Here is a 26,123-nt window from a genome sequence, read left to right as displayed (position 1 = left end):
AGCTGGGCTGAAAAATACGCCTCAGGTCGCTTGCGTGGCTCAATCAGTTGAGGGTCCAGCTCCTGATCTCAGCTCAGGTCATGATGTCAGGGTTGTGGGATCGAGCCCTGTATCAGGAGGTCTGTGCTGAACATAGGGCCTGCTCGGGACTCTCTCCTCCTTCCCCCACCCTTCTGCCCTTCTCCCCAACTTGCCCTCTAACAATACAAACGTTATCTATGAAAAATAAAAAATAAGCCTCTTGGCATCAGTAACTGCCAAGAGCAAAGGCCCTCCCCAGGCAGGGTGGGAAGGTGCCTGGACGAGGGCAGGCAGGAGACTCCTCACCGAGGCCGAGCACACCCCGGAGCCCAGCAAGGTGCTCTATGCTAGCATCTCTAATCCTCAAAGTCTTCCTCTTGAGGAGGCCAAGATTCAAGTGGAGAGGGTAAGTATCCCCCCAAATCAGACAGCCAGCCAAGAGCGGGGCCGGCGTGTGCATCTTGATCTGCGGCCGCACGGCCCCCTCACCGCCTCTCCGGCTGCCAGGACGAGGGCAGTGGAACTTGACAGAAGCAAGGAACGTAACCCCTTCCTCAACCACTTTCCATCCCCCTCTGGCCACAGACCAGCATCTTCTTTCCTCACATAATCATGTCACACGTATCTTCTGAGCATCCACTAGAGTCCTACAACGCGTGATTTCGTCTTCCAAAACAAGTTGCCTAGGTCCCGCAGAAAAGCCGTGCAGAATAAAGACAAACGTGGTCCGGCTTCCCCCAACTTGGTAATTAAAATACGTGCTTAAACAGGTAGAAGTGATCAGTAAGCCCAGTTTAGATTTCCACACCAGTAACACACACCACGGATTCTCCACCTGTTCGGTACGTTTTCTGTGCGCTGACCAAAGAGCATGGTCCCTCACGAGGAAACGCAAACCCGAGTGAGTAACTTCCACACTACGCTGTGTGCGATGAAGACAATCGGCTGCTTTCACTGAGACTCCGGCTCTGGTTTCGCCCCTGAATGGGTCTATTCATAATGCAGGAGTGGGGGAGAGGACCACAGGGAGGGGGCGGCGCTCCAGGAGCTCATGCCTTTGTGGGGAAATCTGGGTGTCGATACCAGGATTACAATGTCTTCCTTCGAAGAAATGGTCATTGGGCACGAATGTCAAAGGAACAGTGGGCAGAGAACATACTGTGACACCAGCCACTGTAGCAGAAAATCAGACGTTCAACCAGATCTTGTCCTTCTAAAGTGACATGAAGTCAACCAAGTAGAATATTCCTTGAACTGAAAACAAAAACTCTGTCACAGTAAAGATGAAAAGTCTTCAGTGTTCCAACAAAAATTAAACGAGGATCTCATGTCAGGAGTACAAACACTACAAAGCAGCAGCAGAGCACATGTGAAAACCTGCACACCTTTTATAGGAGGAGGGAGACAAGTGCAAGAACACCTCCCCAGCGTGTGACGATAGTAAGACGGCATTTCCCCCATCACAGCACCAAGCACAGTATGCGGATATAGAAGCCTCCCGTAAGAATGTACCAGAAACAATGCCAAAGAAACCTCTGCCAAAAAGTGACATCAAGGCAGTCAAGTTAGTTAATGTCAACCACCAGTTAGAAACATGCTCTTCCAGTGTGTGCTAAGGACAAGTTCTGTAATCCTCCCGTCCCAACACTCCCCGTCACACTCAGCTGTCCCACCAAACACTCGCCCCAGACCAGACAGGGCTGACCTGACCGAGTCCCGCTGACGCCAGGAGCCACCCCCTCCCCGCCCCCTCCCCAGCTCCAGAGCACCTGTCTCCCCCTCCGGGACTTGCGCGCGCTCTGGCTGCTGCAGGACCCCATGTGACTCCCCGCCAGGCTCCAGCGCTCCATGCCACGAAGGCTGGTCCCACACGTCTCACAGCAGAGCAGCCTCTGCTCCACAGCTGGGGAGGGAGGCCGGCCTCCGCCTCAGCGAGCTCTCCCTCAGGCGTGAGGCGTGGAGAGCCCCCGCCAAACAATGGGGCCACACAGGAGGAGGACATCAGGCAAACCACACAGACAATCCCAGAGCTGTCAGCTGTTACAGCAACACAAAACAAAAGGACTGACTTCATTACCCCGCAGACGCACAGAAACTCACTTCATTACCACCATTAAAAGAGCGCTCAGTATCGCAGATTTTACAGGGGAGTTGCAAATTTCACCGCAAATTTTGGTAGGTTTCATATTTTAGGTCATTGAATCTTTTAAAAATAACTTATTTACATATAAGAAACAAGTTTTCTTAGAGATTTGATCAAGATGGAAAGATCATCATTAACTAAAACCCAACTTCTAGAAACAACTTTGGTTTGGTCCTAAGCACGCCCTTGAAACAGTAACAGATTCAGACAACAGGAAATAAGCCACCCGCCCCTCCCTACACAAGGGAAAAATCATCCTTGCACGTTTCCTTTCAACCCAGTCTACTTAAACTGTACTTACATTCTCAGAACACAGATTCGAAGACCAGACTTGAGCCTCTGGGGAATGACAGGAAGGAACAGCCTGGCCTCACTGCTGCAGGAAGCAGTTCCAAACCCCCTCCCCGGCTCCACAATCCACCCCCGACCCCGACCCCCCAGCCTCCCACCGGCAGGTACTGACTGAACAGAGCTCTCTCGTCTCCACAGGTTCCCAGAAGAGTCTGGAAGGGCCATGCAAAGGTTTTAAGTTATTGTGTCTTTTGAAAAAACGTTACAATATTTCTAAATTCGGGGATTCAGGAGGCCTTGGGATAGATTTCTTCCAAACGCTAAAGGCTCACTACGCAAAAGCTCCAGCAGAAGCCTTGGTTCCACTGGGCTACAGATTGCTGCAAGAAGCCGGCCTCAGCAGACAGATGTCCACGACCGCACGGTGATACACCAGGGGCCAGCCCCGGGCACCCAGCAGACCTGGGCACAAATCCTGGCTCTGCACAAGTCTATGTGTCTGTTTAAAAAAGGCAGTATTGGGGGAACAGGGTTATTTTTTTACAGGGTGGGGACACTCAAGAGTATCAGCTACCTGACACAAACCTCGTAACACAGTCTTCAAACCCAAACCCAGAATCCTTCATGGTGCTCCTTCTAACACGACTCCATTAGCCAGGAGGTATGGACTAAAAAGCAATCTTGGTTAAGGTGTTAGTTAATCTTGGGAAGCAAAGGGAGAAGGAAAAACAGCACAAGTAGGGCTTGGGGCCAGTGCAGGTCTCTGTGTACAGAGGCTGGGCCAGCTGTCTCGGTCTCCCCTTGGTCCAGGATGCAGAGGCTCCAAGCAACTCAAGGAGCCAAGAGGAAAGACACGCACTATTTCTCCAGAGCACAGCAAAAGTCCATGGAAGCTGCTGTAACGTTCTATGAAAAATGCACGCCTATCCCTTGTGTTTATTAAAACTAGTCATTGCTGGGGCGCCTGGGTAGCTCAGTCGGTTGAGCATCCGACTTTCAGCTCAGGTCATGATCTCACAGCTCGTGAGTTCGAGCCCCGCGTTGGGCTCTGTGCAGACAGCTCAGAGCCTGGAGCCTGCTTCTGCTTCTGTGTCTCCCTCTCTCTCTGCCCCTAACCCACTCGCATTCTGTCTCTCTCAAAAATAAACATTAAAAAAAAAATGTAAAAAAAACAGTCATTGCTACCTATCATAACCTCAACATTTCACAGGCAAAAGCTGCCCTGCCTTTTCATTACACTCGGCACAAGCAGAAGTTCCCCGCTCCCTGTTCCCATAGATAAAGAGTTCTGACACAATGCCCTAGATAAAAGTGTTCAATAGAACCTAAAAACTAAGCCAGTACCACTAAAAGTGTCAGGTGGTAAGGACTGGTCTTCCCAGATGGACATACTTAAAAAACCTCCCTCTCTGATGATGACTGAGGAACCCCCTTCATCTCCTAAAAGAAGGAAACTCCAGATCTCTCACTCTGTCTGGGGGCATCAGCTTACACAACAGAAATGCCTTCTCTAAGCTCTCTCTACTGGACAGGTCTTACCATCCTGCAGGTGCACTCATGTTCTTCCGCTGTTAAAATCCAGCAAGCTCAAGCAGGCCACAAACGACAGATTCCTGTCACCCTCGACTGCAGCTCTCCCAGGTAACCCCAAACGGGATGCCCATTTGCAAAGAGAACAGTGATGCCTGATGCCCCAAGTGTTTCCACATGCTCGTCCTTGCTAATAACCCTGAAAACCTCAAGGCAAACACTTCACGAGGCTCCTTAAAGCCAACACTACAGAAGGCCAAAGCCAGGGTCACCAAGCCATCTGACAATTTAGTGCCTGTGCAAGCAGCTGGGGAGCTCCCTCAGGCCTACCCACAGACAGGGCACCCCCCCCACCCCCCACCCCACCCCCGCTCCAGCAGCCGAAGCCAGGGATCTCCTGATCATTCACTGATCTAGGACCCTAAAAGCAGGTTTCCGTTTTCCCATCTCAAAATAAAGGGAATGGCTGTGGCTGGCTTTGTCACAAAGACAGAGCAACTCCGTAGTTCAGGTGCGTGGATCTTCTGTCACTGCTGCTCTCAAGCCTGACATCCTGCACAGCCTGGTCTCCGGTGCCAGAGCAACCCCCAAAGCCACTCCTACTCATGTCATCAAGCGAGCAAGTCTGCCACTCCGGAGAAGCTGTTCTCTCCGGCACCCTGGGTGTTTTTTGTTTTGTTTTTTAATTTTATTTAAGAAATTTCTACACTCCATGTGGGGCTCAAACTCGCGGTCCCAAGACTGAGCCACCCCATAGCACAGTTCCTTCTATCTTCTATGCCAACATTTTTACATTATGAAATCGCATTACCTATATAATTTCGGATTCTGCTTATTGCACTCAAACATGTATTTTAGGTATTTTTAAAGCTTCGTGTGCATTTTCAATAATTATAAACATATGTGCCACCGGTTACTTAATCGTTCTTGTACTGCTACACGTTTAGGTTGCTTACTTTTATTATTATAATAATCCTATTAAAACATCTTTGCACCGACACCATTGAACACGCTTTAGGTAATTTCTCTGGGGAGGATTCCAAGTAGTAGAAGTGCCAGATTAAAGGGTTTGACTGTTTTCAGATTTTTATACGCAACCACCAGGCCACTCTCAAGAAGCCCTGTGTGGATGTACATCCCACTGTCCTTAGAACTGAGGATTCTCCTCACCTCTCTGCTCCTCACGACCACAATTTTATGGTAAGCTTACCCACACTGTCAGAGGGCTAGACATAACATTTGTGTCCTCCCCAAATGCCGGGGTTTTGGGCATCTCGAAATCCCCAGTGAGGGGTGCTGCAGGCAGGGCCCTTGGGACGAGGCGGCCAGACTTAAGAGAGACCTCTGCCACATGCAGACAGGACAGCAGGCGGCCCTCTGTAAACCAGGAAGAGGGAGTCCCCCAAGACCCGAGCGCGCCGGCACCCTGAGCTGACTTCCAGCCTCCAGAACCGTGAGAAGCCTTTGCTGAGGAGTCCACCCGGTCTGCGGTGCTAGTACAACAGCCCCAACAGACTACAGCACAGCTCCCACCCTCCCCCATTTTCTACTGCTCACATCCTTTCCTACTCACCCAGAATCTTCATGTATTTGCCTTAATGAGCTCCTCAGTCATTGAAGATCATCTTATCTTGTTGAAATTGTTACAAACGTTCCACTCAACTTGTAATTTGGTTTCTACTTTTATTAAACTTTTATGGAGCCTATCAATTTTGAGCTTTCCCTTTGTTTTCATTCATTGCTTTATGTTCTTTCTAAAAAGCCTCCTCCCACTCCAACGCATTAACTGACCACACACAGATCCACAGGCACAGAACGAAAGCATGGTTATGCACAATCTTGCTTTGAGCAATCTTTGGCTACACACTCAAGTCTGCAGCTCTGAGTATGAATACCCGGAAGCCAGGCTTTAATGAAGCGAACCCATCAGTGACCGTGGGAGAGACAAACTGCAATTAGTCAACAAAAGGAACAAGCAATCCTGAGAGTAGGAGACATCAGAATCCAGAATTACTAAGCTCCTCTAAAATGTCCAATTTTGAGGGGCACCTGGGTGGCTCAATCAGTTAAGCACCTGACTCTTGATCCCGGCTCACGTCACAATCCCAGGGTTGGGAGATCGAGCCCCGAACTGTGCTCTGCGCTGACAGCATGGAATCTCTTGGGATTCGCACTCTCTCTGCCCCTCCCCTACCCGTGCACATGTGCGCTCACTTTCCCTAATAATTTTCCAGTGAAAAATTACAAGATGTTCAAAGAACCAAGAACACATGACCCGTGCACAAAAACAAGGCACTGAATGGAAACGGCCTGAGAGGCCCCGGTGCTGGCTTAGCAGATAAAGTCTTCAAAACAGCTACTCTAGGGGCACCTGGGTGGCTAGGTTGGGTAAGCGTCCGATTTTGGCTCAGGTCATGATCTCACAGTCTGTGAGTTCAAGCCCCACGTCGGGCTCTGTGCCGACAGCTGGGAGCCTGGAGCCTGCTTCGGATTCTGTGTCTCCCTCTCTCTCTGACCCTCCCCCATTCATGCTCTGTCTCAAAAATAAACATTTAAAAAAAAAAAAAGAATTAAAAAAAAAGCTGCTCTAAATATGTTCAAACAGGGACTTCTGCTTTTGCCTGTTTCTGTGTGGAAATCATACTCCATCCAACGAAGTCAAAAGCTGAACACACTGAAAAATCAACTCCTGCTGGACCCCTATGGTAGAGAGGACAGGACGCAAGGCAAACCCCCGCCCCCAAGTCTGGAGAGGCCAACACACCCTAGGAGCCCCACTTGCCGGAGCCCGGGCGCCCCAGAAGAAACCACACTATGAGCCAGCAACGGGGTGGGAAAACGTGAACCATCATGACGGACTGCTAGAGGCTCAGTGCAGACAAGTGTGAGTTCAAAACTCTAGGGGAGACCCAGTCGTAGAGAGGCCTCCTCAGTACTGGGAAATTATCATCTAGGAGTTTGACCAAATTCCCAAAGCCTCAGAGAAAAACACCCTTGGGCTTTCAGCGGAGAAAAGAAGAACCACTGGAAGAGCCATTCGGAAATAACAGCTCAGCATCCTGGTACTTATGAGGCCTGCCCTCAGGGAAACTAGTTAACTCAGACTAGCCTGCTCAAACGCCCTGGCAAAGACCAACAGCCCAGCCCCCTTGGGCCACCTGATCTGCAGGCAGGAGGGAGGGAGGGGAGGCAGAATTTAAAACACACCAGTGGAGTTCATGGTCCAGAGGCATAGGCTCCCTGATGGAGCACCCCCCTCCTCTCCCCGCACACCTCACCCCCTCAGTGAGCACTTCCTTTTTTACACGATACACGATGTTCAATTATCGCCAAAAACTTACAAGACTCAGCAAAAGGCAAAACACACAGTCTGAAGAGAAAAGCAAGCATCGGAAGAAGACATGGTGGGGACACTGGAATTATCCCACCAGGAACTAAGAACAACGAAGATTAAGATGCTAAGGGTTCTAACGCAGAAAGCAGACGGCATGCAAGAAAAGACCGGCAAGGAGGTGGAAATCCCAAGAACTGAAAACCGGGAGAAACACTAACAGAAATGAAGAATGCCCAGAATGGTGTCAATAGCAGATCGCACACGGCTGCAGAGAGAATCCCAGCGCTTACAGGCCTTAACAGCATCCCTCAAGGCTGAAAAGACAGAGAAGACACAACACAACATCCAAGGATGGTGGGGACTGCACAAGGTGTAAATACACACGGTGGAAGTACCAGAAGGAGAAGAAACACAAGAAAGAGTTCAAGCCATGATGACGGAGAATTTCCCCTAATTAATGTCAGACACCAAAACCACAGATCCCGGGAGGCTCGGAGGACATCAAGCAGCATAAATGCCAAAACACCACACCCGTGCACATCACCCTCAAACTATAGTCAAAGTTAAACTTACAGCTCCCTAAGAGAGCCCAAATTTAAAAGTGGATAGCAGAACTGAACAGACACCTTACAGGTGGCAGTAAGCACGTGGACACACGTCATCCGCGAACTGCTGACTGAGACACTGAGGCGGCACCACACACCTCGTCCATCAGCGAAACCCGATCAGACACCAGCAGGCGTGGCAGAAGATGCCCCACAGGGGTCCTCCCTGGGGGACCGTGTGCGGTTTCTTACAGAACTGAGAACACGCTCCCCACACCACCCAACAATCACAGTCCTTCGCATTCACCCAAACGAGCTGAAATCACGTCCACGAGAAAACCTACGCACGCGAGTTCACAGCTGCTTCGTTCACAATCACCAACACCCGGAAGCAAGCGAGAGGTCCTCCAGTGGGTGATGGACAAACTGGTCGGTCCAGACAGCAGGGGACTATCCCGCATGAAGAGGAGAGCCAGCAAGCCTGAGAGGTGCTGATCATGGGGCCTTGGCAAAGCTCCACCCTCTCCAATGTCAACCTCAAGCTGCTCTAAAATAAGTCGAGTCTTTTTAAAAACGTCCAAAGAACTAAAACAGGTATGCCTAAAGAATTAACATACATAAACAATGACACAAATACACTATTTGACCATAAAAATAACCAAATGGTGATTGTGAACTGAAAGGTGTGATAAAGTGAAAAATCCACTCGAGGGGCCCAACACTAGATGCAGATGTACAACAATCGGCCAACAGAAAGGACAATAGAGACCCTTCAGTCTGAAGAACAGAAACAAGTGAAGAAAAACTCACAGCAGCTCCGAGACCCATGGACACCATGACACTTCGCACACACAGCATGCGTCCCAGGACTGTCCCAGGACAGTCCTAAGCCACCCAGAAGCACTAGCTACGTGCCAGCGTCGGTGGGCGGTCTCGACCATCACTCAGGAGCCACAGGACGCCCATCCATCCCGTCCTGCCCGCCTCCGGTCTCGTACCTCCACCCACAACTCTCCCCACTGCTTTCCGCTGAGCCCAAGCGGAGACTCAGTCTCTCAACAACAGTCTTCCTCTTGGAGAACCTTCTCCCATCAGCAGGGTTAAAAATACCTAAACTTCCAGTTTGCTGTGAAAACAAAGCCACGCCAGGCAGTGTGAAAAAGCTCTTCTTCTTTACTTTACATGTTGTATTCTGCTCTACAGTTTACTTTTCTACATCGTTTATAAATACAGAATTCAAAAAAGAGGAATTCATTCCTGGCTTAGTCACCAAAGAGTGGCAGACCCTGGGCAAGGCCTTTAACAGCTAGAGTTATGTTCTCCCCTGTAAAAGGGGTGCTACACCCAAAGAGGGTTTCCATGGATTCTGAGTTATGTCCATAACAAGTACAATTTTAACATGTGCTATTTACCAACACAGCTTTATGAAAACAACAATTTGGATGTGATTCTGAGGTCAAGGTGTTTTCCCATCCTTCTCAATGAAAGAGTGGCTGACTCAGAACAGCACCTGTGATATAAAGGCGCTTCCCTGCCCCCCCACATACAAGAATAGTTCAAAGAAAGAAATCCAAAAAAGCACTGATGATGCTTCAAGCTGAAGAGGGTTACAGAACATAAAATGCAAAGGACAACAACTTACCAGGACTTCTGGAAAAGCATGGTTGCCTACATCCGCAAAATCCCTAATGGAGGCAAGACTACTGCAAAGACCAGAGAGATGACGTGGGCTCCAGGGGCGGGGCCCTGCCTTGCTTCCTCTAACAGTTAGGGTTAAGTGGACACAACCTCAGAGAGGAGTAGCAGCCCCCTCTCCAGAGCAGCACTGTGGATCCGGACTGGTACTCCGCCCAGGACACCTTCCCCTGGGCGGAACCCCGGATCTCACAGAGGAACACGAGGAAGAGGCTGCTCCCCAAGCTCGCCTCCTGTGAGGCCCTCAAGCACCCCAGACCACTCTCACTGTGCTTTGGACACAGAGCCACACACGTAACACATCGTATACTAACGAGCAAAGCAGAGGAAGAGCCACGTCATGTGGACGAACATCCACGACGAACATCCGACAGAGACGCAAAGAGGGTGTGGACAGCAGAGCAGAACCAGGAGAGGCAGGCGGCCCCTCGGGTACGGGCCATGCTGGGGAGCCCCGCACAGCTGGGCTGAAGTCTGCACCCAGACGAAGTCAGAGAAGCAGAGGCTGGGACTCAAGGACTGCTCGGGAAGAGGGCCTGGTGTCGACCACACGTAGAAATCCAGTCTGAGGCAGCAAGCTGAGTCCACAGGACAAGAAGAGTGGAAGTGAAAGGAGGCAGAGGCAGCATGGGGATGGGAGAGTGGGGGGGGGGTAGGGGGACAGGTGCTGGCTGCCACATCCTGCTGCCTTCACCAGGGCCTGGCACAGAGCAGGGGTCTTATCACCGCGCGTCAGAGCAAGGAGCCCTCCCGACGTCACCCTGCTCTGGAAGGTCGGGGGCCAGTGGGAAGTGAATGGTCGGCATGCCGAACACGCAAACTCACAGCAGAGGCTGTGGCAACAGGTCAGCGCAGCAGAACAGACTTCCGTCCATCACGCGTCCTCTCCTTTTCCTACAGGAGCACAGGAAGTGAAACACTCAGATGCTCAAAGCAGCACCGATCCGTAGTGGTTTCACTTCAAGGACACACAGGTGTCACGGACTCAAGTGGACACTGCTTCTCAGGAAGCGTCCTGTGCAAGACCAGGAGCAGGGAAGAAACCCAAAATGCACACTTTCCACGGAATGGAAGACAGAGCCACACTCACAAAGTGTACTACACTGGTTTATCACACCAATATATGCCAGCCATTTCGAAGGTGATCCAAATAATACCATTTCCTATTTCTGCAGTCCATGCAATGGTTTAGGGACCAGGAAAGAGTAGACTATACACTAGACCTAGCATCACGGGTCTTTTTTAAGCCCACATTATTGCTCACGTTAAGTTTCATAACATCGTGTTCCATTCTGAAGCACTTGTCTTCACTGAGTGCGACGTATAGATGCTCTCCTGTAATTGCACACTACCCGATGCACGGATCCATCAATCCCGGAAGAGACTTTATGTCAAGAAACAAGTAAACCAGAAACAGTACTGATCTGAAGTACTTACAATCCACCCAAAGCACAAGTAAAACGCCACGTGGCGCCTATAAATCACATCATGCGCTTTTTTACAATCTCGCTTTTGAGGACTTGAAACAGTAGGAGGGAATACTACGTTATGTGACAACAGAAGGGTATAAGTCTACTTAAGTAGTAAACAAAAACGTAAGATCGTGTAAGATTAGAAGAAAATACACCAGAACGTTAACGGTGGTTGTAACTGTGCAGCCCACAACAGATGATTTCTATCTCCTCCTTCATACTCCACACCATTTACCTACAGTCTACACTGCAGAGTTTTAGAGACATTCAAAAAAAAAAAAAAATAAGTTATTCTTAAAATGGGTTTTGCAGGTACTCACCACGTTGTAATAGCTCTTGTTAATGGCAGTAGTATCAAATCCTTTGGGAGGGCTCTTCAACGTTCCTGATTTAGGAGACACAGGCTTTTCTGAAATGAAAACGTAACGCAATTTTACTGACCAGTACTGGAGACCACACACACCAGCCCCCACAGCCCAGAGCTACTGGTCCAGGGACCTCCCGTGAGAGCACCAGCCAACAAGGGTAGCTGCCAGAGGCCCGCGCCTCCCTCGTGCTCATGCCCTGAGGTCAGGGAGCCGGCGTCCCCCCAGCCCGTACGTGGCTCACCCCGTACTCCCTGCTCGGGCTCGGCGTCTGACAGGCCATGCTCCCTGACTGTCAGCAGAAGAAAGAGCACGAGCATGAGCTATGCTAACAGATCACAAGTGCAGTCAAGATAAAATACCAGCCCATGCAGGCAGATACGTAACGATGTTAAAACACCAAGATGCAGAGTCTGGGCTACACGTCCAATTCAGAGCACTCACAACGCAGGTCTCTCCAAACAAGTCGGATCTGGCTCAGCATGATAAGCCAAGGAGGAGGAAATCCATCCCGAGCAGGGGCAGAAAACAAGAAAAACCCACGGAGCCTTAAGAACCTCCACCCCAGAAACCGTAGTGCGAGCAATTGTGATTACTCGAGGGTTCAAGTAACTGTACGCTGCCCAGCGTTCATTCAACACCTGTTCAGGAGATTCGCCAGCAAAAAAGGGATCGAGGAAGCATATGCCGACTGCCAGTGTGGCCCTCAGGGTGGGCGGGCGTGTCAGTCACTGGCTACCGGGGCTGGAGAGCAAACTGGGGTGGTTGGGGTGGGGGTGGGGGGAAGGGCAGGGGCATTCGAGGAGCAGGTCACACACCCACCTCACCTGAGTCAGTCAACGCTCTGTCCCTCTGGTGTGCTGTGCTCAGCACCCTTCCACCCACCTGCCCCAAGTCTCTGCTAGCTCCCTCAATAGTGCCCTCAATCCCAAACACTGCCAAAGTCTCGGGTCCCCACTTCCAACTGGCTGCTCAGTATTGCCATTATCTGCCTTGCAATAGAAACCCAGAAACGCCTGAAATCACATGCACTAACTGTAGGCCTTCACCTTCCTATGGAATGAATGGTCTGTCTAAACCATCCTTCAATGCCTCACTTGCTTTTCCAAAAGGTTGACAATAAAGCACAAAACAGGTGTTGTTCCTAGTTGAAAGAACTCTCTGCTCACAGGATGAAAACAGAACTCTGTGAGAAATGAACCACTTCTGAGCCCTTAAGAAATATCAATGTGTTCTGGCTAACACACATTCCTTCCCAGTCTCGCACCTACAGGTAGGAATTTAACTGTAGAAGAAAAAATTGACATGCTTTTACCTTAAGAAAAACGATGCCTTTCACCTTTGGAACCCATCATTTAGGGGACAAATACAGATAAAAATAAAGGTGAGCACTGAAGCCTGAAAGACGGTCGCCGGACCACAAACACCAACGTGTGTGCTATTACCTTGGACTGGATTTATTTTAAGTTGTTTCTTATTTCTGAGAGAGAGAATATGTGGGGGAGGGGCAGAGAGTGAATCCCAAGCAGGCTCCACGTTGTCAGCGCAGAGCATGACACAGGGTTCAAACCCATGATCTGTGAGATCGTGACCTGAGCTGAAGTCAGCCGTTTAACCAACTGAGCCACCCAGGTGCCCCTGATTTATTTTTTATTTTTTATTTGAGAGAGAGAGCAAGCGCACAAGCAAACGCACATGCGTGCATGAGCTGGGGAGGGCAGAGGAAGAGAGAGAAGGCTCCACGCTCAGCACAGAGCCCGACCCAGAACTCCAACCCACGAACCTGGAATCATGACCTGAGCCAGAATCAAGAGTCAGACACACAACCGACTGAGCCCCCAGGTGCCCCAGCTTTAAATTTTAAAAGCAAATAATCTGTCAAGTGCCTCATTTAAGACACACCTCCCAACGGCAAAGATAACATTCAACTAACTTACTGAGAGAACCAGGATTAAAGGCTTTTTCACAAGAAGTAGCGCCAGGCTACGGCACCGTGTAAAAACAGAGGGCAGGCAGAAGACAGCCACCCAGTGCAGGCGGAGCCCAAACACGCGGTCTCCTCTCCCGTGGAAAAGGGAGTCCACAACTCTGCCGACGGCTATAGGGGAATGACTGCCATGGGAGGGCCGGGAACATCTCCCTAAACCCCGTGGGCCCTTCCCGACAGAGGGCTCCAAGGTAAGAAACCCCGGCACCGAGCGGTCAGAGAGGAGCCGTGTCTGCCTGTGGTGCCACCAACCGCAAGGCACCTCCGTGGCAGGAGGCCCCGAGGGAGGGAGACCGCTGCCCTCCCACAGCTAAGGCGGCGGGGTGAGGCCAGGGCTCCGCAGCTCCCCCGCCGACAGCCACAGCAGGGCCCGCTCCGCACTCGTCCCGGGGCCCCGGCCCTCAGTCACACGGGGAGGGGACGCTCGGTCAACACGCCGGGCAGGAGGGGCCCAGGATGCCAGGTTTGCCTCAGGAACCTCTGTGCAGCCCGAGGGAGCCCTCCAGCACCTACTCCCCACCCGCCCCCTCCCCCTAAAATAACACCACCACCACCCCACCCACACAACTTAGACCATAATATACCAGAAGGGAAGTAATGGCCAATTTTAACAAAAGTTGCGCCCAGGAAACGTTAGAAAACACTCAGCCTTCCCAGTATCTTAAGAAAAATAAACCATTTTTGGCCCATCTGATAGCTAAAGATTGATACAATTCACTGGGACTGCGAGGAAACCATGAGAACATAATTTAGTGCTGTCCTACCAGGCGCCGGAAGATACAGATCTTCCCTTTCTTCCAATAAACTAAGAATGCCAAAAACAAGAGAATTTAACCATGAATATGCTAAATGAATAAAGGAGGAGGGCACTGCAGAGACCAGACACAGCCCTGAGTGACAAACAGGAGGAGCTCTTGGGGACCCTTCGGGCAGGCTGACAACGAAAAGCCTATCCTGCTCGCCAACCCAGACAAACAGCGTCTCGCAAGGACGCGGGCTGGGAGACACAACCCAGGAGAAATCCAAACCCTGAGCCCGCCCCTGCGGAGGCATATGGTCCAAACCCACTCCAGCCCCCAAAGGGCCCCAGGGTGTTTGCCCAGGGCAAGAAAATCTCTGGGAGCCCCCGAGGAAACAAATGTCCCTCCTCTCTGTAGGAATGTTTCCACAGCCCAGGGCACAGAGGTACCCCCAACCAAACCCCCAAAGACACAACTATAACAAAGTTACAGCTCACGAAGAACTGAACCCAGTATAAACAGATACAACATACAAAGGAAATGGAACACCCAAGATGTTGAAACAAGGGGAAAATTTAGGAGACCATGGAGTAAGTATATTTAAAACGCCTGGAAAGAGGGGCACCTGAGCGGCTCAGTCGGTTAAGCGTCTGACTCTTGATTCTGGCTCAGGTCATAATCCCACGGTTCATGAGTTCGAGCCCTATACTGGGGTCTGTGCTGAGACCTGACAGTGCGGAGCCTGCTCGGAATTCTCTTTCCCTCTCTCTATCCTGCTCGCCCCCTCTCTACTTAAATATTAAAAAAGAAAAGAAAAGAAAACCCCACCTGGAAAGAAAAGAGCCATAATGAATAAACAATGCACCACAAAAATTAAAAACACCTGAAAAAGAACGAAACCATTTCTGGAAATGAAAACTCTGGTCACCATCACAAGTAAGAGGAGACAGTGAACTCAAAGATCTGAGGAGTGGACTCCAAATGAATGAAATCCAGCGAAACAAAAAATACAAAAACCAGATTAAAAGCCAAAGAAGGCAAAACAAGACAGCTAATAGGATTTTCAGGAGAAAGCAAAAGGAACGAGCAACATTACTGGAAAAGACACTTTCCAGAAAAGACATCTTGAGCCCTGGGCTAGAGCACCACACTACATCCCCCACAAAATCAGAACCATCCTGCACAGAGGGAATGGCGCCTCTAGGCAGCACTGAAGGTGGGGGCCCTTGAGGAAGCCCATACAGGAGACACCCCCTTATCCGTGAGGTCTATGTTCCCAGAACCCGGGAAATGCCCCAAACCGAGCATACCAAACCCTACGTGCACACCTGTGATAAAGTTTAATCTGCAAGTTAGGCACAGAAAGAGATTAACCAGAACCCAACAATATGCTCCAATAAAAGGTACGTGAACGTGCTCTCTCAACGTACCTTGTCCTGTACTCTCCCACTCGTGAGGTCTTGAGGGGATCAAATGTCCACCGAGGAAGGGAGCTACGTGGCACGGTGTCAGGCTGCTGACCTCCCGACGCACGCCACTGCTCCTGGACCTCGGCTGACCCGGGGTAAAGGCCCGCGAAAAGCAGGTCCGTGAATGTGCCTGTGCCCACAGCCCTCACCCCTGGCCTGACATGACTATCACAGGCTCTTCCCTGCTGCCTACTTTGGGAGAAGGCAAGCTTGGGGAAGACGAAACATGAATAACTGGTTCAAAGGCTCCACATCCCCTACTGCCCCTGGCTTCGAGGGGTGTCGGTGACCCAACAGAGCCTGCTGCCAGCCCCGAGAACCACCAGTTCCAACTTTCTCCTACTGTCCTCTGGACAACAGCTGTCACCTCACTCACGAGCCCCACGCCGGTCATGTCACCAGCTTCCTAGCAGCCACAGTGCCCTCGACCCTTTCCGTGGTCGTGGGGATGTTGTGCTAGCGACACATGCTCAGGAGCCCCTGCGTGGGGACCGTACTGGCCCTGCTCTGCAACTTGATTACCCAAACTCGCCAACACGAAAGCCGAGAGGGTCACTGTCTCTGCTCATACCGAGCTTGGACAGTGAACACTCAGATCCCTCCTTTCCTCTTCCGGAAGCCTTACACGGTGGATCCCAAACATGGGCATCTTAGCCCCTGACACTTCAGTGCCCGTCAGACTGGGACTGATGACAATCCAAACATCAGGCCACGATCACACCTGACAAAGATAGGAATTCCTCGTTATCACCTAGCACCCAGTCTGTATTTACATCTCCCTGGACTCAAACCTGTCACAACATGACTTTGTGAGGCTGGCGTATCTGACGCAGGAACCAAGTGAGACCCACACAGTGTGTGCGCAGTCACGCCTCTCAGGCTTTTATTTAGTGCCAGCGGGGAGCCTAGCAGACCTTCACCTTCTCAACTGTCTACCACATTTTCTATTTCGGGAACCTCAGGTAAGCTTCGTGATTTCTGGAAAGACACCTTGGTTTTGGTTTTTCACTCCCCCCCCCCCCCGCCCCGGTCCCCACAACACAGTTCACTCAAGTATTTGCTGAATGGATGCTGTCTGTGGTTTCGGAACCAAGGGCAATCATAACAATCCTGATGATGTACATGGAAAACACAGCTGACTGGAGGCAGGATGGAAGGGTGGAGAAAGGTCAAGGCAGGTCCTCGTGTTACAAAGCGGGGCCCCAAGGGATAACCGCGGCATGCACACCAGGTCCACGGTGAGGCATTACCCACGAAGGGAAGCAACAGAACAAAACGTAAAGCCCAAGCTAAGGAGGAAGCGAGGGGACCAGGAAAACCAGGAGCCCCGGGGGAGGGTGTCTGTGAGACCCACGTCCATGCAGAGCAGCCCCGCAGACGGGCAGGGGCGGTCAGGCAGCTGCAGGGCAGATGTGGAGGCCGGGGGTGCTCTTGTCATCCCAGCTGTGTCCTCACAGGCTCCCACCACCTACCAGGGTCTCATCCCTGATACCGGGGGATATCACCCCTGACCCCTGACTGCTGTCAGTCAGCTGACCTAGGGAATAGGTCCTTCAAACAGGAGGTTGAAGCACAGTCCCCAGAGAGTGGAACATCCCCTAGAGCGCCCACCAGCACAGCTGTTCGGGAAGAGCACGCGGTGTTCATCTGGAGGAACACTCACCCCCACGTCCCAGAAGAATCCCAAAGCATCTCACCCCAGAGCCCTCCACCCGTCTTTCTGGGTTCCCCCCCACCACCGCCTCCCCTACAGGCCTGAGGTGCAATCTTACATTTGAGGCTCTTTCCGCCTATTATCAAGTGTGCATCTGGAAGAAACCGTACAGACAGGCCTACCCTCTAATGCAGCCTTATCCTGGGTGCTTTCAGAAACCTCCCATCACACGTGCATGCGCACATACTTTTCCAGCAATACGGAAATCAGTTGCTACCTCTGTCCCTTTCCCTACATGGGTTATATTCGTAAAACTTCTTCCTTCCATAGCCGATCGATCATCGCACCTAAAACCCAGGTCGCTTTTTGATGCCAGATGTAAACATGGCCCCCTCCACCCCAGCGGCACATGGGTTCTAAATGCACAGTCTGGTGCGAGGCCTACCACCCACAGAGCGTCCATGCTGACTTAACGGTAGCAGCGACCAACAGCCCTCTCCCCACCCCACCCCCAACCACTGGCCTCATCGCCTCTTTCCTGAGGTCTCCCTTCAATTGAAGAAATTCTCCAGAGAGTGTGGCCTGAAACATGCACGTGTGTATACAACACAGAAATCCGTGGGTTTTAAGTTTGATTTTGAGAGCACATGCTCGAGCAGGAGAGGGGCACAGAGAAAGGGAGGCATAATCTCAAGCAAGCTCCACATGGTCAGTGCACAGCCCGACATGGGGCTTGAACCTATGACCCTTAGGATCACGACCTGAAGAGTCAGATGCTAACCGACTGACCACCCAGGTGCCCCAGAAATCCATGGTTTTGCACATCAGAACAATGTGCATGGCAACTAAATGCGGAGCAACGAGGGTGTCTGCTGTGAGGTAGCAGAGATTCAGGGAGGACAGGGCACATGTGGCAAGCAGTGGAAATCCCTTAAGCGTATTCTTGGAGGACACCAGCCTGCAAAGAGGACTATCCGAAACAAGAAAGCACACACAGGTCAAGGCACACACACACACACACAATAGCGAAGCCTGACAGCCACACTGCCATCTGTAGCTGCCAGAGGGCAAATGATCATGGCTACCGACACCTGCAAGAAGTGTGAGATCAAGTGGACATTCTTGAGAACTTACCTGGAAAAAAGCAGCCCAAAAGGGGTCAACTCAGGGAGGGTGGTTTTGTTTATTCAACAAATACATTTGTAAATCAAAAACTTTAACAAAGAGAAACTCACAATTTAGAGGAAGTCAGTGTTTGTTTCACAAGTAAATGATCCTGACATGATCACCAGTTAGGATCGGGCACACTCTGTTTACAGAAAATGAAGAATTACACTGTAAATGACAATGCTTATCTTAAATACACCCTTCTAGAAGGGAATCCTATTCCAACATCGGAGTCACAGAAATTACTCAGAAGTTACAATACTAACATGTTACTGTGACCGTGGACTTCCATTCTTCACTGCTGTAAGATGATACTGTAAAAATACGATCTCACATCTTTCGGTCTCAAATGCCCACATCAAAAATCAGACAGGAACAGGTTTCCTTAGAATATGCACAGATAATCTGTGAACACAGGATGGGAAGTTATTTCCAAAAGGTTATCCCCTTGGCCCCACTGTCAGCTAAAGAGGAAAGTGGCATGACAGACCACCAATCTGAGCAAGTCTGTTATCATTTGCACTTTACAGATAAACTGAAAGATGTGAAAATTCCCAGTTTCTTGGTCTCCATTCAGTACAAAAACTACGGATCCCATGGGACCCAATGCAGTTACAAGCATGTTTAAAGGGGTCTCTCTCATGCCCGTGCAGACAGAAACATGGGGTAAGACACAAAACTTGGCAGACAGTGATGCAGTTGCCCTGACACAAGTCCACACCGATAGACATGGAAGTTTTTTTGTTTTTTTTTTTTTAAGGATTTCTAATAATCTATACACCCAACATGGGACTCAAACTCACAACCCCAAGATCAAGAGTCGCACACTCTGCTGACAGAGCCGGACAGGTGCCCCTTACACATACTGCTGCTGTTGTTGTTAAGCAAACTCCACCACCAGGAATGGCCGGTTCTTCTTAGAGCTGCATCTGTCTACACCCAGCACCTCTCTGGCTGCACACTCCACTCCGAAAGTGGGGCCCCACAGCAAGACATTCGTGCCGCACTGCCAGACTCTCTAAGGGGGGCAGCACACCATGGAACCAAGAGCAGTCCTGAGCCTGCTCAGATCCTTTTAGAAGCGACTCCCCAAAGTCACCTGAAGAGGACCCTGAGACCCACAAAGTATCCTTTCAGTGCAATATTCAAAGGGTAAAACTTTGAAAACTCCCTGAGGAGAAACGTGCACTCTTACTATTACAACTCAAAGTCAGACCAAACTTCCCATTTGAATGTGTCATTCGTAGCAGAACCCGGGACCTGGAGTCAGCAGACGTGGGCCCAGTCAGGCTCCACGCCAATGGCAGGTCCCAGGCACCAGCACTCGGTGCCCCCTCGCCCCTCGTCCTCCCAGAGAGGGCCAGGGCAGCACTCTCAGCCCAGGACACCAGGGGACCATAGGACTGGCCAGGCTCTTAGCCCGGACTCGACCTGTCCCAGCCTCATGCTCACAGGCCAGTGCCGGGGCCAACCAGTGACTACTGGCAAGTCCGATGAGCCATACGCTAAGCTCCATTTCCCAGCAGCTGAGTCCAAGATTGAGACCACACTTCCGTCCCCATCAGCCGGACACCGGTGCGGTGAGGACAGCTGGCATTAGAAGGAGGATTCATACCTGCGCCCCGAATATCCCAATGTCTCCTGGGGCTGTGTGAGGACTGAATGAAGCACTTCAGACAGTAACCAGAACACAAGCAGCCAGAACACAAGCAGCCCAGGCACTTACTGTCAACTTTACCGTATGAGAAAAATACAAACAGCGAGGTACCATTTCACACCCAACAGTTATCATGGGGGAAAAAAACAGTGGTGCCAAGGACGTGGACACACTGGAACCCTGGCATACTGCTGGTGGAAAGCACGACAGGGCAGCTGCCACGCAGGCGGCATGGCAGTTCCCCACACGCTGACCACCATCGCCCTGTGAGCCAGCAATTCCACCCCTAGGTATAGGCCCAAGAGGATGGACAGGACTCAGATCTCACCCAGGACCACAGAAACCTTATTCCCAACAGCAGAAGGTGAAAAACAACCAAAATGTCCAGCGACAGATGAACGGATGAGCAAACTGTGGTTCTGAAACAGAAAACAGATACGGCCAGGGGTCTGCGCCTGGTCTGGGCCACAGGAAATGACAAAGGTCCTGGGAGCTCTGTATCAGGAACCGTGACCAGAGAGCAAGTACTGGAACAGAACAGAAGATGTTCCCAGCACTCTGATCCCTTAGGAAGTTATGAGGGTTTCAGAAGCTCTACGTGAGGTCACTGGATTGCTCGGTACAGAAAACTCACACATCTGGTGACAGAAGGGCTGGGAGAGCAGCGCTCAATGCCAAGCTCCACAAAACACAAGGATTTTATATACGGCTGACCCTCCAACAACAGAGTTTGAGCTGCACGAGTCCACTTTTACATGGATATTCATCAATACACTGCAGTACTGTAAATGTGCTGGCTCTCTCATTTTCTTTTTCTTTTTTTTTTTTTTTCTTGAGACAGAGACAGAGCATGAGCAGGGCAGGGGCAGAGAGAGAGAGGGAGACACAGGATCCGAAGCAGGCTCCAGGCTCCAAGCTGTCAGCACAGAGCCTGATGCGGGGCTCGAACTCAGACTGTGAGATCATGAACTGAGCTGAAGTCGGATGCTTAACCGACTGAGCCACCCAGGTGCCCCAGCTCTCTCATTTTCTTAGCAATGCCTTAACTTTATCGTAAGAGTGTGGTACATGGGGAGCCTGGGTGGTTCAGTCGGTTAAGCAGCCGACTCTTGATTTTGGCTCAGGTCATGATCTCATGGTTCATGAGTTTGAGCCCTGCCATCAGGCTCTGCGCTGACAGTGAGGAACCTGCTTGAGATTCTTTCTCTCTCCCTCTCTGCCCCTCTCCGGCTCTTTCACTCCCTCAAAATAAAAAATAACATAAAATAACTATCACAAATACAGAAAAAGACAAATAATACATCATCAGCAAAAGCACCCAGAGTGATACAAATTAACAGCCTGAGGCACCTGGGTGGCTCACTTGGTTAAGCATCCGACTTCAGCCCAGGTCATGATCTCACGGTTTGTGAAGTCAAGCCCCACATCGGGCTCTGTGCTGACAGCTTGGAGCCTGGAGCCTGCTTCCGATTCTGTGTCTCCCTCTGTCTCTGCTCTCCCCAGCTCACTTGCTCTCTCTCAAAAACAAACATTAAAATAATTTCTTTTTTATTAACAGCCTGTATGATAGAGCAAACTCCCAAGTCCTAATTTTAAACTGTTACCATAACCGACTGAAATGCTACTTTTAACTACGGATCCTTCATGCCGGCACCCCAAGGCAGGGGTAAAGTAAAAATCACTCTCCTTGAAGAACAACTAGAGAAGAAGGAGAACCCTCAGCCAAGGGCCATCTACACAAGCTTAGCCAGGGAGGGAGAAGCCCTCGCGTGAGTGCAGTCACCTGTCCTGGAGGACAAGCTGCATCCCTCTGCCCGCACGCCACTTACCACTGGGCTTGACCTCCCGCACGTAGTTGCTGGGAAACCAGCCGGTCCTGCCATTGTGCGTGCCCTCCCACCAGCCGCCCTCCTCGACCCGCGTGACGTGGATGATGTCGCCTTTCGTAAAGGAGAGCTCGTCTTCATTGGTCTGCTGGAAGTTAAACTTCGCTCTCACCACCAGTTGGCTGTTGCTATTATCGGTCATGTCCTAAAAAGGGAAGAGGGAGAGAAAAATTTCATGTGGTCTGCCTCATTACAAAGTGAGATGTTTTACTAGTATAAGCAGAGTGCAGCTGCCCCATTCCAACAGTAGAGCACTTTTTAAGGTAGACAAGCAGGTTTCCGACCTCCCTGCAGTGCCCTGACCACCACCACCTCGTTCCAGTCCCAGAGGAAACCCTCTTAGTGGTTTTAAAGGTCTTTTTCTGGCCACAGTTACACTTACATAAACATGACATACTTTCATGTACACTTACATCAAATTATACAGTACATCCTTCAATACAATGTACAAAAAGTTAACACACTGCGGTGATTTCTAGAATTATTTTAATCTCAACTGTGTAACTTAGCTGTATGGCTGCGCCAGTAATTCTCTGTTACTAGATTTAAGGTTATTTCTAATATTTTTCTACTGCAAGACAAGGCTGCATTAAAACTATATGCACATCTTTGAACACACCTGTAAATAAACATATACCTTAAATTCAGGTCAGAAAACATGCAACATATTTTAAATTTTAGTACCTATTCCTAACTGCCCTCCAGAAAGTTTCTCCTCACACTAAACTACATTCCCACCAACAGTAAGTCAGGGCTATTTCTTTACACACTCACCAGCACTGAATATCACCAAGCATTTTTATTTTTGCCAAACTGCTGGGAAGAAATGGTACCTCCTTTCAGTTTGAATTTTTCTCAGAGATTAAGCCTGTGTGCCCACTCTGAAAGGTGGGAAGAGGAGGCAGCCCGGCTAGTTTCTTTCTATTTCCATCTATCCCAGACTAGGTGCTGGAGAGGCCTGTAACCGGGAACCACCAACAGAAGCAAACTAAACACATCCCCAAGAAAAGCCTGATCTCCCGGTGAAAGGAGAAGAGGGGCAGAGGACAGGCCCACCCACCGACAGGGGGCGTGCCCTCAGTCTGCACCTGGGCATCCACGGGGATGGGGAAGAGACATGTCCCATGTCCCACCGAGCACCCGCTTGCACTGGTGACATCAGCAAAGATCAGGCCGGGAGTCCCTGCTCCACCCTTACCAGGTAGCAGCATGTGGCCCCATCTACCCGCCAGCGTCTCAAAGAACTAGGCTCAAAAAGGAAAAAGAACTTACAAAATTTACTCAAAATAACAGTGAAAAAAGAGCCCCAGGAACATGTGGAAAATGACGGACCTGAGACTGGCGTCACCGGTGTCGTGGAGGAGAAAGCAGTGCTGAAAGGCAGTATGAGGAATGCGGCTGAAAACGTCCCCAACCTGAAGACAAAGCCACAGAGCCAGGAAGCCGCATGGACCCCACAGCGAAGGAGCCTAGAGAAACCCGGCTCAAGTCACATGGTAAAGACACTTCGGAAAACCAAAGAGAATTTTCACATTGGAATAAAAATACGGCTGTAGTTACGCGAGCTCTCCAGCACTTCCCGGCCCATGCGCCCTCTCTCTGAGAAGCTCCTATAAGATGCACTCCTCCTCAACATGGGGGTCGGTCAAGAAAAAGCAGAAGAGGGGGAGATGGGCTTGGGTCAAAGGGAGGGTGGGGTGACACAGGAGGACGGCTCAGGCAGCATCTGGCAGGAGCCTGGCTACAACCAGGAGACTCAAGTGGCCACAAGACGTCAGGGCAGTTCCCTGGGAAGAAGTGAGAAATCCTAATGGGTCTGAATGTACAAGAGATTCTTAGAAACCGGCAAAAGATGAGGGCTGCAGTCTGCAAAGGGCGCACAGAAAACTCCAACAGGCAATGATTATTTACTCCAGAAAACACCACGCTTTCAGGAAAGGAAGCACAGTGATCACACACACCCTGGCCATCCTGTGGGTCTGGGACATGGTGAGGGGACACTGACCGGACCCAACAGAAGCCATGGGGGCACTTGGCCAGGAGGAAGGTACGGGCCAGGATGCAGAGCGAGACCCCGACCCCGCTCCATGACAGGAAATCCACACTGACCACACTGCAGGCTTAAATCCAGCTTCACAGAGGCGTTCACGGAGACAATACAGGCAAACCCCCGGGGGCCCGATGAGCAAGCGGGACCTCCTGCACCAAGTCCGGAAGGACCCGAGTCTAACCAGCTGCGCACGTCACCAAACCAGAAGACAGACAAAGTGCAGTGGTGATAGAGCTTCAAGAGGAGCAGACAGTTCTTAGAATGTTTATTCTTTATTTAAATGTGTATTTTACATTAACTTATAAAAAGTTAATTTAAGTACATGCGTTAAGTGTCTTATCTAACCAATTTAACACTTCATACATACTGAATTTAAGGTTTAATGCTTAGAATATCCTAAGTATTAACATGAAAAAAAGCTCCCTTCAGCACTGGGCAAACTGAATGAAAGCTCTGGCTGACATGCTGCTTGCTTGGCGCACTTGAATGGCGAGGGACAGCTTAAAGGTCACCAGCACCGCGGAGGCTCCCTGCCCCCCACTCCCCAGCGATGGCACAGGTCACAGCCCTGGTTAAGGAAACCGGATCAGGCTGCCACATGGCATCAGCTCATCTTTGCAAACCATGGTCACCCTGCATCAGCTGTCCACCACCATCTTCACCCCCTCTCCTTCCTGAGACCCACCCTGGGCAAGCTGGCTTTGTGTACAACCCGCACAGAGCCAATCCCAGGGATCCGTTAACATGTAACCAAGAGCAGGGGCAGAGCGGGCCCCAAGGAGGTCGAAGTACCCCCTAGGAGCGACCCTCCAGCCAGCCCAGCTGTGTGAGCTCAGCCACCAGTGCACAGGCCCTCTCCAGGCACAACACCAACCTGAACGTTACAAATTAAGGCAACTACACTCTCCCCCCACGTCACCAATTCTCTGCACTCAGGCACAGGTCAGGTGAACACCACTGCCGCGTCTTCCGCACAGAAATAGCCACTCCACAAGGACAGGGATGTCCCAGGACAGGTAGGAAGAAAGACACAGAGGACAGGCAGCCAGCCCAGATCTCTAGAAGTTTAGATCTACCTAAACTTCTGATGCCACAAGTGTCCAAGGATTCAGCACCTACTATACCAAAGATGTAAGCTTAAGATGTTGTTCTAAGGAGTGTTACGACCACAAGATGCCAGAGACAGGGTGCGAGAGGGTGCCCCAGACAGGATGCCGCAATGGCTCCACACCATCGTCCAGCCTCAGATCCCAACACTCAACAGCGGCGTTCAAGTCACTGCCGCTGATGTTGGCAAACTGGAGAGCAGGTATTTAACCGCTCTCCTCTTTGGGATTTCTCTCCTTCCCCTATTTAAAGGCTCTCCTGCAACTGAAACTCATCAGCTACCTGGGTTCAACCTGACACCCCACAATAGTCCACAACACAACGGGCTGAGCCAAGAGCAGCCAGTCACGGAACGAGTGCACGCTGTGCAATTCCGTTTATGTCCAACACAAAACAGGCGAAGTTCATCTTTACAGTCAGAAATCAGGACAGCAGATGCCTTTTGGGAAAAGCAGACACAACAAAGGTGACACCGGTCAGGTTCTGCTTCTCGATCTTACACAGGAATGTCTGACTTGTAGAAATTCATCTAGCTGTTTTCTAGATGTAGGTTTCAGGTCACTAAGTCAGTGATGGGTGGACACTGTGGGGCCCACTTACTGTACCTCGTCTGGGAGCAGTAACCTGTACCCACCACACTTGCCCCTCATAGCTGCCCTCTGAGGCCTACAAAGGCCCACCTGTCAATATCATGCACACCCGGAAATGCATCAAGTGTTTTATCCCACGTTCTGAAGTCACCCTAACAACCCAAAACCATGATGTCCTGGAATACTACCTTCACACAAGCCCCATCCTCCCCGTTCCCTGGAAGGGGTAATCTCATTCAAAGAAAAGCTGGTCAAGGAAACACCCAACTTCTCTTCCAATAGCTAGTATTTCCCTGTCTTGCAAGCTTAGGTAAATACTGTAACTTCTCTACACTTGCTTGCTCATAATGTATTTCATCAAATAGAACATGCCAGAAATTAGACAATACCTTTTATATACTCCAAATGCTGTCGATTATG

At 50.5% G+C, this 26,123-nt stretch overlaps 1 protein-coding gene across 5 annotated transcripts in view; it reads right to left on the bottom strand.

Annotated features, from left to right (window-relative positions):
• The window catches only part of ARHGEF7 (Rho guanine nucleotide exchange factor 7), a 135,764-nt gene that overhangs the window by 43,429 nt on the left and 66,212 nt on the right, over window positions 1-26,123 (bottom strand). For all 5 annotated transcript variants that reach the window (XM_042980243.1, XM_042980209.1, XM_042980232.1 and 2 more), the window contains 2 exons: window positions 21,900-22,101; window positions 11,352-11,440 (listed from right to left, as the gene is read on the bottom strand). In XM_042980243.1, the coding sequence (XP_042836177.1) occupies window positions 11,352-11,440; window positions 21,900-22,101 (291 nt within the window). The remainder of the gene's footprint in view (window positions 1-11,351; window positions 11,441-21,899; window positions 22,102-26,123) is intronic.

This window comes from Panthera tigris, chromosome A1, assembly GCF_018350195.1.
Source record: "Panthera tigris isolate Pti1 chromosome A1, P.tigris_Pti1_mat1.1, whole genome shotgun sequence".
NCBI classification, from domain to species: domain Eukaryota; kingdom Metazoa; phylum Chordata; class Mammalia; order Carnivora; family Felidae; genus Panthera; species Panthera tigris.
Note: the sequence above shows the minus strand (reverse complement) of the source record. Positions and strands in the feature narration are given on the sequence as shown.